Source organism: Mobula birostris, chromosome 22 (assembly GCF_030028105.1).
Source record: "Mobula birostris isolate sMobBir1 chromosome 22, sMobBir1.hap1, whole genome shotgun sequence".
In the NCBI taxonomy this organism is placed as follows: Eukaryota; Metazoa; Chordata; class Chondrichthyes; order Myliobatiformes; family Myliobatidae; genus Mobula; species Mobula birostris.
Window position 1 is genome coordinate 60307902 of NC_092391.1, and position 14386 is coordinate 60322287.

General features: G+C 46.4%; 1 protein-coding gene across 7 annotated transcripts in view; it reads right to left on the reverse strand.

Annotated features, from left to right (window-relative positions):
* LOC140186232 (catechol O-methyltransferase-like) overlaps positions 1 to 14386 on the reverse strand; it is a 42605-nt gene that overhangs the window by 10120 nt on the left and 18099 nt on the right. For 6 of the 7 annotated variants that reach the window (XM_072240236.1, XM_072240234.1, XM_072240241.1 and 3 more), the window contains exons 3-4: positions 9102 to 9313; positions 4633 to 4764 (exon numbers count right to left, since the gene is read on the reverse strand). In XM_072240236.1, coding sequence (XP_072096337.1) covers positions 4633 to 4764; positions 9102 to 9313 — 344 coding nt within the window. The remainder of the gene's footprint in view (positions 1 to 4632; positions 4765 to 9101; positions 9314 to 14386) is intronic. The other variant, XM_072240235.1, reaches the window with a different exon arrangement.

A 14386-nucleotide genomic window follows, 5' to 3' on the forward strand; every position in this document is an offset into this window, starting at 1 on the left:
ACCAGCTGGGCTGAATGGCCTGTTCCCCTGCTGTCTGACTCTGTGAACCAATGTAGATGTAGGGAGTGCTTGGGTGGTGGGGTGGAGATGCGTCTCTACCAAAGGAGGTGTAAGGTGCTCCTTCCCTCCGCTAGCCTGCAGGTCACCCTTGGGCAATGTGTAGCACCTTCTTAGCCTCTCGATCAAGGTCACGTGAAACCATGGGAGCAGGTGGTGGATGGTCGTGTGAGCAGCTGGTGCAGATCCACAAGTCCTGATTATGTGACCACTGATGCCAGGCAGACAATCTCTGAAGAGTATTGAAGATCTGGGGTCACCCATCTTGTAAAGACACTGCCCAGACGCAGGCAATGGCAAACTTCTTCCGTAGTAGAAAAATTTGCCAAGATCAATCATGGTCAAAAGACCACGATCACCCATGTCATATGACACAGCACATAATGAATGAGGCTTTTAAGAGATGGTTAGATAGGCACATGAAAATGAGGAAGATGGAGAGATATGGACATTATCTATGTAGGAGGGATTAGTTTGAACATAGAACATAGAATAGTACAGCACAGTACAGGCCCCTCGGCCCACAAAGTTGTGCCGACCCTCAAACCCTGCCTCCCATATAAGCCCCCACCTTAAATTCCTCCATATACCTGTCTAGTAGTCTCTTAAACTTCACTAGTGTATCTCCACCACTGACTCAGGCAGTGCATTCCACGCACCAACCACTCTCTGAGTAAAAAACCTTCCTCTAATATCCCCCTTGAACTTCCCACCCCTGACCTTAAAGCCATGTCCTCTTGTATTGAGCAGTGGTGCCCTGGGGAAGAGGCGCTGGTTATCCACTCTATCTATTCCTCTTATTATCTTGTACACCTCTGTCATGTCTCCTCTCATCCTCCTTCTCTCCAAAGGGTAAAGCCCTAGCTCCCTTAATCTCTAATCATAATGCATACTCTCTAAACCAGGCAGCATCCTGGTAAGTCTCCTCTGTACCCTTTCCAATGCTTCGACATCCTTCCTACAGTGAAGTGACCAGAACTGGACACAGTACTCCAAGTGTGGCCTAACCAGAGTTTTATAGAACTGCATCATTACATCGCGACTCTTAAACTCTATCCCTGGACTTATGAAAGCTTATGAAACATGTCCCATAAGCTTTCTTAACTACCCTATCCACCTGTGAGGCAACTTTCAGGGATCTGTGGACATGTACCCCCAGATCCCTCTGCTTCTCCACACTACATTCTAAAGTGTACCACCTCACACTTCTCTGGGTTGAACTCCATCTGCCACTTCTCAGCCCACTTCTGCATCCTATCAACGTCTCTCTGCAATCTTTGACAATCCTCTACACTATCTACAACACCACCAATCTTTGTGTCGTCTGCAAACTTGCCAACCCACCCTTCTACCCCCACGTCCAGGTCGTTAATAAAAATCACGAAAAGTAGAGGTCCCAGAACAATAAAAATCAGGAAAAGTAGAGGTCCCAGAACAATAAAAATCAGGAAAAGTAGAGGTCCCAGAACAAAAGTTCTGGGATGGGGTATTTTGATTTAGCTGGATTGGCACAACATTGTAGCCGATGGGCCTGTTCCTGTGCTGTACTCTTCTATGTTCTATGAATACAGGGAGTGGGTTGCAAGTTTTAAATTGAACAGCTGGAAGACTGGGTGCTGTTTGCACAGGAAGATACAAATAGGAAAGAGAAAAATTGAACTCAGAATTATCCAAGAAGGCCTCACCAACCAGACCAAAACACAATTTGGAAATCTGCTCATACTTGAAATCAGAAATAAAAACAGAAAACACTCATTTGTGGTTGGGTAACATCTGTGGAAAGTAAAACGGAGTTAATATTTCAAACCAACAGTCCTTTGTCAGGTGCTGCCTGACCTACTGAATCCTTTCAGCATTTTCTGTTTCAATTCCAAATACTTGTCCTTTTTGGACAAGTCTACACAACCATACACCTCTTAGCATCAATTCTCAACCCTTTCTTTAGATTGCTTGGTATTTGTATATTTGTTTGTACTCTAAAATAAGCGGAATACTAGGAATGACTAGCCTGCTTGTCATTCCTGACTGCTGGAAGTACCCCAAGGATCAGAAAATGAATAGAGATCTAACAACACAGAGACTCTGCAGATGTTGGAAGTCTGCAGGAACACACACTCAAAATGCTGAAGGAACTCAGCAGGCCAGGCAGTATCTATGGAGAGGAATAAACGGTCAAAATATTGGGCCAAGACACTTCATCAGGACTGATAACGAAAGGGGCAGAAGTCAGAGTTTGAAGGTGGGGTAAGGGGAAGGCGTACAAGCTGGCAAGTGATAGGCAAAGCCAAGTGAGGGGGTTATTAAGTAAGAGGCTGGGAGGTGATAGGTGGAAGAAGTGAAGTGCTAAGGAAGAAGGAGGAATCTGATAGGAGAGGAGAGTAGACCATGGGAGAAAGGAAAGGAGGAGGGAAACCGGAGAGAGGTGATGGATCGCCAAAGAGAAAGGATAAGGGCGGAACCAGAGAAATTAATGTTCATGCTGTCAGGTTGGAGGCTACGCAGGCAGGAATATGAAGTGTTGTTCCTCCAACCTGAGAGTGGCCTCATGGCAGTAGAGGAGGCCGAGGACTGACATGGCAGTAGACTATGGACTGACATGTCGGAATGGGAATGGGAAGTAGAATTATAATGGGAGGCCACTGGGATATTATGTCTTTGGTGGCGAATGAAGCGAAGATGCTGGACGGATCTCCTATGGGTCTCAAGTGAGCATCTTTTGTCCTGTTTTCAGTTCGTATGAAGGGTGTTTGACCTGATATATTCACTCTGTTTCTCTCTCCACCACTCACTGTTCTTTGTGGCACCTGCTTCCCTTAGCAGAGAGTTCACAACCATAAGATGTAGGAGTAAATTTGGCCATTTGACCAGTTGACTGTGTATTCCTCCCTGTTCAGCCCTTTACTTCTTCCTTTGAGTCCACCCTGCCATTCAGTCATGGCTGATTTATTTTCCCTCTCAGTCCCATTCTCCCACCTTCTCCCCTGAACTTTTGGCATCCTTAGCATAACGCAGGTAAAAGTTCATGTGTCAAAGTGCCACAAGGAAGTTTGAGGATAAAATATTTTCAGCCAGGAAGTGAGTTCAGGTTCAGAAAGAACAATGAAGGCAAAAAAAAACGCACATCACGCTTAAGATGAGTTTCCTCTGGGTGCCCCAGTTTCCTTCTGTGGTCCAAAGATGCCTGGGTTAGTAGTTTAATCTGTCACATGGAGACTAATGAGGGTGGTGAGGGTGGCATGGGCTCGTTGGGCAAGAAGAGCCTCTTACTGTACTGCATCTCTGAGTCGGGGTTCTTCACCTTTTTTATGCTATGGGCCCTTTGTCAGTCAGTGAAGCCTATGGACCCTTTTTCAGTCCAGTGAAGCCTATGGACCCTTTGTCAGTCTGGTGAAGCCTATGGACCCCTTTGTCAGTCCGGTGAAACCTATGGACCCTTCTCAAAATAATGTGTTTAAACATATAAAATAAAATACACAGGGTTTAACCTCCTTCTATGCATTGATCATCTAGCAGTTGTAGAGAGCAACATAGATGTCTGGGTCACAAATGTGAGAACACACGTCTTCACTGTTTGGTGGCTCAACAGCTCCTAGGCCCAGAGCTGCCTGACAGTTGGCCAGCTACATCACGCGAGTGTCTACAGACAGGAAGACTGCAATTGCATTTGACCAAGTCCTTGGGTGCCAATACCTCCGAAGATCTAACCTGGACCCAACATATTGATGCAGAATCAAAGAAGGCATGTCAGCGACTATATTTCATTTGGAGTTTGAGGAGATTTGGTTTGTCACCCAAAATATTTGAAAACTTCTACAGATGCACTGTGGGGAACATTCTGACATGCGACATCTCTGTCTGGTGCGGGGTTGGAGGGGCTACTGCAGAGGACCGAAAAAAGCTACAGCAATTTGTAAAATTAGTTAGCTCCACTTTGGGAACTAGCCTCTGTAGCATCCAAGACTTCTTCAAGGGGCGATGCCTCAGAAAGGTCCATTGTTAAGGACCCCCAGCACCCAGGACATCCCTCTTCTCATTGTTACTGTGAGGGAGGAGGTACAGGAGCCTGAAGACACACACTCAGTGATTCAGGAACAGCTTCTTCCCCTCTGCCATCTGATTTCTGAATGGACGTTGAACCCATGAACACCACCTCACTTTGTTTTAATATTATTTCTGTTTTTTGCACTATATTTAATATACACATATACTTACTGTAACTAATTTATTTATTTTCTATATTATGCATTGCATTGAACTGCTGGCGCTCAGTTAACAAATTTCATGACACATATCGGTGATAATAAACCTAATTCCGATTCTAGCGACAGGTTTAATAACCACTGTCATTTCGAAGTAGTGATGAGCATGCCATAAATGATATTATAACAACTGTAATGTGATATGACCATATCTGTGATTTCTATTAGCGATAAAGTCACAGGTACTGCTCACACTCCTGTGGTTTGTTGCCTATGCTCATCTCTGAAGCAGGTACTGAATTTCTAATAAGAGGTTAGTGAACAAGGCAAGCTGAAAAGCCTCCTTTCAGCAGATTCCTGCGAGCCAAAGTCTTACCTCCAGGAGCCGGGTATCAGGTTGATAACGGTCCTTCCAGTGATCGAGGAAAACAAAATCCACTGTGTCCACCCTGTACTGATTCTTCAGTTGAGGAATAATGTCATCAGATGCACCTTCCAGAAGTTCCACCTGAGGCCACAGGACCGGAGACAGACAACGGGATGGGGGGGCGGGGAATATTGGACAAGACTGCGTGAGTAAATTGGGATGTAGACGGCAAGAAAGGGTGAGACCCAGCTTCCACCTGAGCCCCATCATTGAAACTCTGCTTCATTGTGAAATGGCAGCTGGAACAGTGCTTTTCTCTTTCAGTAGATTAATGAACTGGCAAACACAAGAGATTCTGCTGATGCTGGAAATGTAGAGCAACACACAACATGAGGGAGGAACTCAGCAGGTCACGTAGCATCTGTGGAGAGGAATAAGCAGTGGATGTTTCGAGCTGAGATCAAGGAGTTGATGCTTTATTCCCCTCCATAGACTCTGCCTGACCTGCTGAGTTCCACCAGCATTCTGTGTGAGTTCATAACTGGATGTTCAGGCAATGGACTGGAGCTTCTGTTCACTGGTGACATGTCTACAAGCTAATTGCCCAGCTCAGTGAACACTGCAACAACAAACTGTGCTGTTTGCTCTCTCCTAGAGTAAGCCCTTTTCCTCTGCATTGCAATTCAACAGACCCGTAAGAGCATAGGAGCAAAATTAGGCCATTCAGTCCATCAAGTCTGCTCTGACATTTGATCATGGCTGATTATTTATTTATTTATCGAGATACAGCACGAATAGACTTATCCAGCCCTTTGAGCCGCACCACCCGGCAATCCCTTGATTTACCCTAGACTAGCCTAATCACACGACAAATTACAATGAACAATTAACCTACCAAATGGTACATCTTTGGACTGTGGGGAGGAAATTGGAACACCAAGAGGAAACCCACGTGCTGACGGGGAGAACATATAACCTCCTGATAGGCAGCAGCAGAAATCGGACTCGGGTCACTGGTACTGTAAAGTGTTGTGCTAACCACTACACTACCGTGTGACGGGAATTGAACCCGGGTCACTGGTACTGTAAAGCGTTGTGTTAACCACTACACTACCGTGTGATGGGAATTGAACCCGGGTCACTGGTAATGTAAAACGTTGTGCTAACCACTACACTACTATGTGATGGGAATTGAACCCAGGTCACTGGTACTGTAAAACGTTGTGCTAACCACTCCACCTCCGTGCGATGGGAATCGAACCCGGGTCACTGGTACTGTAAAGTGTTGTGCTAACCACTACACTACCGTGCGATGGGAATTGAACCCAGGTCACTGGTACTGTAAAGCGTTGTGCTAACCACTACACTACCGTGTTGACCCACAATATCGATTATTATCCCTCTTCCCCATTCCCCTGCCTTCTCCCTGTAACATTTGATGCCCTAACTAATCAAGTACCTATCAACCTCCACTTTAAATTCCACATGAACCTGTTGCAGGGGAACTGGTACCTTCCCACTCCTTCCCTGGATTCTCTTGGAGGAGTTAGAACCCTGGCAGATAATTTTATCCATTTTTTCTCAGTAAGGTCGAGGTCAGAGTTAGTCAGTTGTGGGCATACTATGTTGGTGCTGGAAACATGGTGACGCTTGTGGGCTGCCCCCAGCACATCTGAGACTGTGTTGGCCATTGACACACAATGTCGCATTTTACTGTATGTTTTGATTTACATGTGACAAGCAAAGCCAATCTTCATCTTTAAATGGTATGGTTTCTGTTGTTGTTTACTTTCTGCACTTTGGACAGGTCTCCCAATCATAGTTACCCACTCCTGTTTTCATCCTTCAAGCAGGTATCAGAATCAGGTTTAGTATCACTAGGGCAGGTGCTAAGACAGCGATTTCTTCAGGCTCATCAGCAAAACAGCTTAAATTGCTCTCTTTAATGTCTCTATTTTCCTTTTCAAGGTGGTCGGGGTCCTGTCAGAGTCGTGATCTACAGCTGCACTCAAACTGTGGTTCTTCATGGTGGTGGGTTCCTGCTCCCAGAGCTCGCCAACTGGCTGATAGTTCCAGAAGTGGTTTGGAAGATATGCACCTTCTGAAATCAAGCAATATATATATAATATCGTGCTTGCTCTCTCTCTCGCTCTCTCTCTCTGAGGAGAGACTACTGGTTCTGAAGTTGGGTGAGCTCGACTAAGTATTGCTTCAGACTGTAACATTGAGATATGTTTGAAAAAGACTTGGATAGGATCTGAAATGTAAATAATTTTCTTAATATCTGGATATCCCAAAGTGCTTCAAATACACTTAAAATGCTTTGAGAAGTGGGTAGCCAATAGATGGGGAGCACTGAGTCACACCGAGCAAATAATTTCAGGATTAACCTGTCGCAAGATAGAAGATCTTTTGACCTCTCCTCTTGCTGTGGAAGGGGCGAGACCTTGCTGTTCCTTGTTAGTGTGAGAGAGCCCGTGGCATGTCAAACTGCTGGGTTAACAATGGTTTTTATTGGACTGCAGATCATGTTCTCTCTTTGGGGAAATTGCTATTGCCTGCATGGTGGGTAATGAGGAGGTTGATGCTTTCTGCTGGAATAAGTGGGGGGAGAGGGTTGATGCTTTAGCTGCTGCTAGTGCATGGGGAGGGGCGGCTTTGGGGTTTGAATGTTTTTCTGTCATTCATTCTTTGGGGTTTTTCTTCTGTCTCATGGATGTCTGTGAAGAATAAGAATTTCAGGTTGTATACTGTATACATTCCCTGATATTAAATTGAACCATTGAACCATACATCAAGAAATTTATTGTCTTTGCAGCAGTAGTACAATGCAATACACAATAATAAAAACTAAATTACAGTGATTATATATATATATATATATATATATATATATCACTAACTTCAATAAGTAGTGCAAAAAAAAGTGGTGAGGTAGTGTTCATGGGTTCAGTGTCCATTCAGAAATCAGATGGCAGAGGGGAAGAAGCTGTTCCTGAATCATTGAGTGTGTGCCTTCAGGCTTCTGTACTTCCTATCTGATGGTAGCAATGAGGAGAGGGCATGTCCTGGGTGAGGGGGTCTTTACTTTTCTTGGTAATGTTGAAACAGGCTTCAGATGTGAAAAGATCTTCTATCTTGAGACAGGTTAATCCTGAGATTATTTGCTCTGTGTGACTCAGTGCATCACATCCATTGGCTACCCATTTCTTGAAGCATTTTAGGTGTACTTGAAGTACTTTGGGATATCCTGATATTAAGAAAATTATTTACATTTCAGATCCTATCTAAGTCTTTTTCAAACATATCACATTTAAAGATCTTTTCTTTAACCATAAAGGAAGTTCCTGGTGTCAATATCTCTGAGTATCTAACCTGGACCCAGCATATCAATGCCGCCATAAAAAATGCAAGACAGTGGTTATATTTCACTAGGAATTTGAGAAGATTCGGGAAGTCACCAAAGACACTCTCAAATTTCACAGATGTACTGTGGAGATCATTGCTACCATCAGGGAGGAGGTACAGGAGCCTGAAGACACACACTCAGTGATTCAGGAACAGCTTCTTCCCCTCTGCCATCTGATTTCTGAATGGACATTGAACCCATGAGCACTACCTCACTGCTTCTTTATTTCTATTTTTTGCACTACTTGTTTAATGTAATGATCTTATATACATACACACTTATTGTAATTCACAGCTGTTTTTCTCTATTATGCATTGCTTTGACCTGCTGTCACAAAGACAACTAATTTCACAACAAGGAACAGACAAAAAGTGCTGGAGGAACTCAGCAGGCCAGGCAGCATCTATGGAAAAGAGTACAGTCAACATTTTGGGCCAAGACCACTTTGTGTTTGTTGCTTGGATTTGCCAGAATCTGCAGATATTCTCTTGTTTGAAAATTCACGACACGTGCCCGTGATGTTAAACCTGATTCTGCTTCTGACATCGGAGCATTTGGCTCATTGAGTCTGCTCCACCATTCATTACACAGAGGAATAATAAATCAGCCATCATTGTGCCTGATATACTATCACGCGACCCGTAACCTCTGACACCCTTACTAATCTAGAATCTATCAATCTCAGCTTTAAATAATGACCTGGCCTCCACAACCATCTGTGGCAATAAATTCCACAGATTCACCACCCTCTGGCTAAAAAAATTCCACTTCCTGTCAGTTCGAAAGGGATGTCACTGAAATCCCCCTTTATTCTTCTAAACTCCAGAAAGTACAGACCCAGACCTATCAAGCACTCTTCAAATGTTAACCCTTTCATTCCTGGGATCATTCTCGTGAACATCCTCTGGATCTTCTCCAATGCCAGCCCATTCTTCCTTAGATATGGGGCCCAATTTAGCACTGAGATTGGCTGGCAGTACCTTAATGGGTATCCATAACATAGGCAGAAGAGTAGATGTTTTGTTTGAAAGAATGCTCGAATTTCTCTCGTGGGCTTCAGAAGTTTTACCTTGTTCTCAACTCCAGCGAAGTGGAAGATTTGCTTTGCAACCCGTGCACTGGTGGGATTGAACTCGATGGTCAGTAGGCGAGCACCAGGTTTAAGCACACAGACCATGCGTAGAGCCGAGTAACCACAGTAGGTCCCCAGCTCAAGTACCGTTGAAGGGTTTGTCTCTTCCAACACCCGGTCCAAAATTGCACCTGCATTGAGACACATAGCTGTTATGACAGAAACACAGGAATAGATTAGATTAGACGATGATGACACGCAGTCCTCTTTTATTGTCATTTAGTAATGCATGCATTAAAAAATGATGCAATGTTCCTCCAGAATGATATTACAGAAAACAAGACAAACCAAGACTGAAAAACTGACAAAAACCACATAATTATAACATATAGTTACAACAGTGCAAAGCAATACTGTAATTTGATAAAGAGCAGACCATGGGCACGGTAAAAAAAAAGTCTCAAAGCCTCTCCAAAGTCCCAACATCTCACACAGATGGTAGAAGGAAGAAAAACTCCCCCTGCCATGAGCTTCCAGCGCCACAAACTTGCCGATGCAGCATCCTGGAAGCACCCGACCACAGCCTGACTCTGAGTCCATTTGAAAACTTCGAGCCTCCAACCAGCCCTCCGACACCGAGCACTGAGCACCATCTCTGCCAAGCGCTTCGACCCCGGCCCCAGCAACAGGCAATAGGCAAAGCCGAGGATTTGGGTCCTTCCCCTCCGGAGATTCTCGATCACACAGTAGCAGCGGCAGTGTAGCGGGCATTTAAAGAGGCAGGGTGGGAGCGTAGCAGTTAGCATAATAACTTACAGTTGTCCTGAGAGGGGGCATGGCTTATTTGCCAGTCAAAAGATGCTTCTGTCATGCTGGTTAGTGATTGGTTTATTTAAAGTCTGCAATGTTCTTTTCCTATTGGTTGGCATGTATGCCACAATACCCATTTCCGGTTCTGGCACCTCTTGGGGTATAAGAATAGCACGTGTGAGGGTCATTAAGAGTCATAGAGGTAATGAGAGGGTCACTAGTCTTATCTTTGCATGAATGGAGGTGTGAACTGTTGTGGAGACGCTGGGGTAAAGATGTTCGGACTGCATTGTAAGTAGCTGTTAGGTGGTTTCGTACCCTGTGTTCAGGGATGGGTTTTCCAGTTTGACAAAGATGGCTTCGTAAACCCCTTCTTCAAACCACCTGTCCTCCCTGTCCAAAATGTGCACATTGTTATCCTCAAAGGAGTGTCCTTGTCCTTTAGCTGTAGATATACAGCCGGGTCCTGACCTGTGCTGTTTGCCCTCCTATGCTGGGCCAACCATTTATGAAATGGTTGTTCTGTCTCGCCGATATACAGATCTGTGCAGTTCTCATTGTATTGGATAGCATATACAACATTGTTCTGTTTACGTTCGGGTGTAGGATCCTTGGGGTGGATGAGTTTCCATCGGAGTGTGTTTGTAGGTTTGAAAAACACAAGGATTTGATGTTTGTTGAAAATCCTTCTGAGTTTCTCTGAAACTCCAGCCACATATGGCATGACTATGTTTTTTAGACTATGTTGTTTCATTCAGACAGAAACTCGTCTACCCCAAGCTGGTTTGAAAGAAGCCATCTTTGTCAAACTAGAAAACCCATCTCTGAACACAGGGGGTGGGGTACGACATCGTCTATCAGCTACTTACAATGCAATCCAAACATCTTTACCCCGGAGTCTCCACAACAGTTCACTCCTCAACTCTTGCAAAAAGATAAGACTAGTGACCCTCTCATTACCTCTACAACTCTTAATAACACTCATGTGATTGCTGTACCTTTAAACAACTCACAGAGTTTATAAGCCGGAAAACTACCACCATGGTTCAGAACTGAAGCCTCTTGGCTGATGATGAAATGCCTTCTAGACAACTCAGCAAGTCCAGCTGTCTTGATTTACTACTGCTTGAGAGACCATTGAGAAAGAGCATTGCAGACACATAGACAGGCCCCTGTGTCTGTTTGGTTAAGCATCTGTTCGGAGTATACCTACTTCTTGAGTTTTATAATTTGGGAAGATTTAGCAGAGTATCCTTTCAATTAAAGGATAGCGGAATATCCTGTATTGTGGTTTTGGATGAACACTTGTTTAGCTAGATACTTTATACTTCATTGTCGCCAAACAATTGATACTAGAGCATACAATCATCACAGCGATATTTGATTCTGCTCTTTGTGCTCCCTGGAGTACAAATCGATAGTAAATATTAAAAATTTAAATTATAAATCATAAATAGAAAATAGAAAAGGGAAAGTAAGGTAGTGCAAAAAAACCGAGAGGCAGGTCCGGATATTTGGAGGGTACGGCCCAGATCCGGGTCAGGATCCGTTCAGCAGTCTTATCACAGTTGGAAAAAAGCTGTTCCCAAATCTGGCCATACGAGTCTTCAAGCTCCTGAGCCTTCTCCCGGAGGGAAGAGGGAGGAAAAGCATGTTGGCTGGGTGGGTCGTGTCCTTGATACCCAGTTTAGTGTTTTATTGTTCTTTTTTAAATAAATATTCAACGCACCCATTTTAAATCTGTGTTTTCTATTTCACTCATTGGATCCTCGAACCTGCCCTCCCCCCATGCTACAACAGTCCCAGCAATCAGGGTTCAATTCCCAGCACTGTCTGTGAGCAGTTTGTACGTTCTCCCTGTCACCGCGGACACGTTCTCCCCGTCACCGCGGGCACGTTCTCCCCGTACCGAGGGCACGTTCTCCCCGTCACCGCGGGTACGTTCTCCCCGTCACCGCGGGTACGTTCTCCCCGTCACCGGGGGCACGTTCTCCCCGTCACCGGGGGCACGTTCTCCCCGTCACCGGGGGCACGTTCTCCCCGTCACCGGGGGCACGTTCTCCCCGTCACCGGGGGCACGTTCTCCCCGTCACCGGGGGTACGTTCTCCCCGTGACTGTGGGTACCTTCTTCCCGTCACCGCGGGTACCTTGTCCCCGTCACCGGGGGCACGTTCTCCCCGTCACCGGGGGCACGTTCTCCCCGTCACCGTGGGTACCTTCTCCCCGTCACCACGGGTACGTTCTCCCCGTCACCGGGAGTACGTTCTCCCCGTCACCGGGAGTACGTTCTCCCCGTCACCGGGAGTACGTTCTCCCCGTCACCGCGGGTACGTTCTCCCCGTCACCGCGGGTACGTTCTCCCCGTCACCGCGGGTACGTTCTCCCCGTCACCGGGGGCACGTTCTCCCCGTCACCGGGGGCACGTTCTCCCCGTCACCGGGGGCACGTTCTCCCTGTCACCGTGGGTACGTTCTCCCCATCACCGGGGGTACGTTCTCCCCGTGACTGTGGGTACCTTCTTCCCGTCACCGCGGGTACCTTCTCCCCGTCACCGGGGGCACCTTCTCCCCGTCACCGCGGGTACCTTCTCCCCGTCACCGCGGGTACCTTCTCCCCGTCACCGCGGGTACCTTCTCCCCGTCACTGGGGGCACGTTCTCCCCGTCACCGCGGGTACGTTCTCCCCGTCACCGCGGGTACGTTCTCCCCGTCACCGCGGGTACGTTCTCCCCGTCACCGGGGGCACGTTCTCCCCGTCACCGGGGGCACGTTCTCCCCGTCACCGGGGGCACGTTCTCCCCGTCACCGGGGGTACGTTCTCCCCGTCACCAGGGGCACGTTCTCCCTGTCACCGTGGGTACGTTCTCCCCATCACCGTGGGCACCTTCTCCCCGTCACCGAGGGCACGTTCTCCCCGTCACCGCAGGTACGTTCTCCCCGTCACTGTGGGTACCTTCTCCCTGTCAACGAGGGCACGTTCTCCCCGTCACCGTGGGTACCTTCTCCCCGTCACCGCGGGTACCTTCTCCCTGTCACCATGGGTACGTTCTCCCCAAGGGTTTCTCTTGGTGCTGCAGATTCTTCAATGCCAACACATCGAAAGACTTATGGCTCAGGGTTAGTGAGTTGTGAGCACACTTTGCTGGTGGTGACACTTGTGGGCTGCCCCGACACAACCTAGAATATGTCGTTCGTTTGTACAAATGACTCATTTCACTGTATATTTTGATTTATATGTGACAAATAAAGCTAATCTTTATCTTTAATTGGGATAGTTCCTGTTGCTGTTTACAATGAGAGAAAATATATAGTTAAATTAAATAAGTGGTGCAAAAATAGAAATAAAAAAGTAGTGAGGTGGTGTTCATGGGTTCAATGTCCATTCAGAAATCTGATGGTAGAGGGGAAGAAGCTGTTCCTGAATCATTGAGTGTGTGTCTTCAGGCTCCTGTACCTCCTCCCTGATAGAAGACGGATGCCTTGAGTGATGGGGTCCTCAATGATGGATGCTGCCTTTTTGAGGCATCGCTCCTTGAAGGTGTCCTGGATACTATGGAGGCAGACTGATGACGGAGCTGATTAAATTTACAACTCTCTGCAGCTTATTTTGATCCTGCGCAGTAGGCATCCGCACCCTCCCCCATACCAGATGTGATGCAGCCAGTTAGAATGCTCTCCAGGGTATCAAACACATAGTGGCTAGAGAAGCTCTTCGAGTAAATGTTTGTTACGAAGTCTGTTCACAGATTACACAGTCACGGCTAGCCTTTATTTCATTATATTTTATTTAGCGATACAGTGTGGAATAGGCCCTTCCTTCCCACCGAGGCATGCGACCCAGCAGCCCACCGATTTACCCCTAGTCTAATCACGGGAGAATTTACAACTACCAATTAACCTACCAACTGGTACATCTTTGGACTGTGGGAGGCCCTGGAGGAGTCCCATGCAGTCACAGGGAGAACGTCCAAACTTTCTTACAGAGGCTGTGGAACTGAACTCCAAACTCCGATGCAATGAGCTGTAAGAGCATCACGCTAACTGCTACCATGTGCCCATATACATCGTTGTGAGGAGGTTTGCATTCTCTCTGTGATGGTGTGGATTTCCCCTGGATGCCCTCAGCTCAAACATCCTAGTCTGTGTTGGTAGGTTCACAAACAGAGAAAATCCACAGATGCTGCAAATCCAAGGCAAAACACACAAGATGCTGGAGAAGCTGAACAGGCCAGGCAGCATCCATGGAAACGGATAAACAGTCGACATTTCAGGCCAGTTCCCTTCAGCAGGACTGGTAGGTTATTAGCTTACTGTAAGTTGAGCCTAGGGTAGATGAGTGGTAAGGAATTGATGGGCGTGTGAGAGAGAACAGGTCAGCTGCAAGTACACGGGGTGTAAGTGAGTACTGTAATGGGCCTCCTGAGCTTTGAGAAATATTCGAGTTCCATTTACAATTGACTATCCCCTGAAAT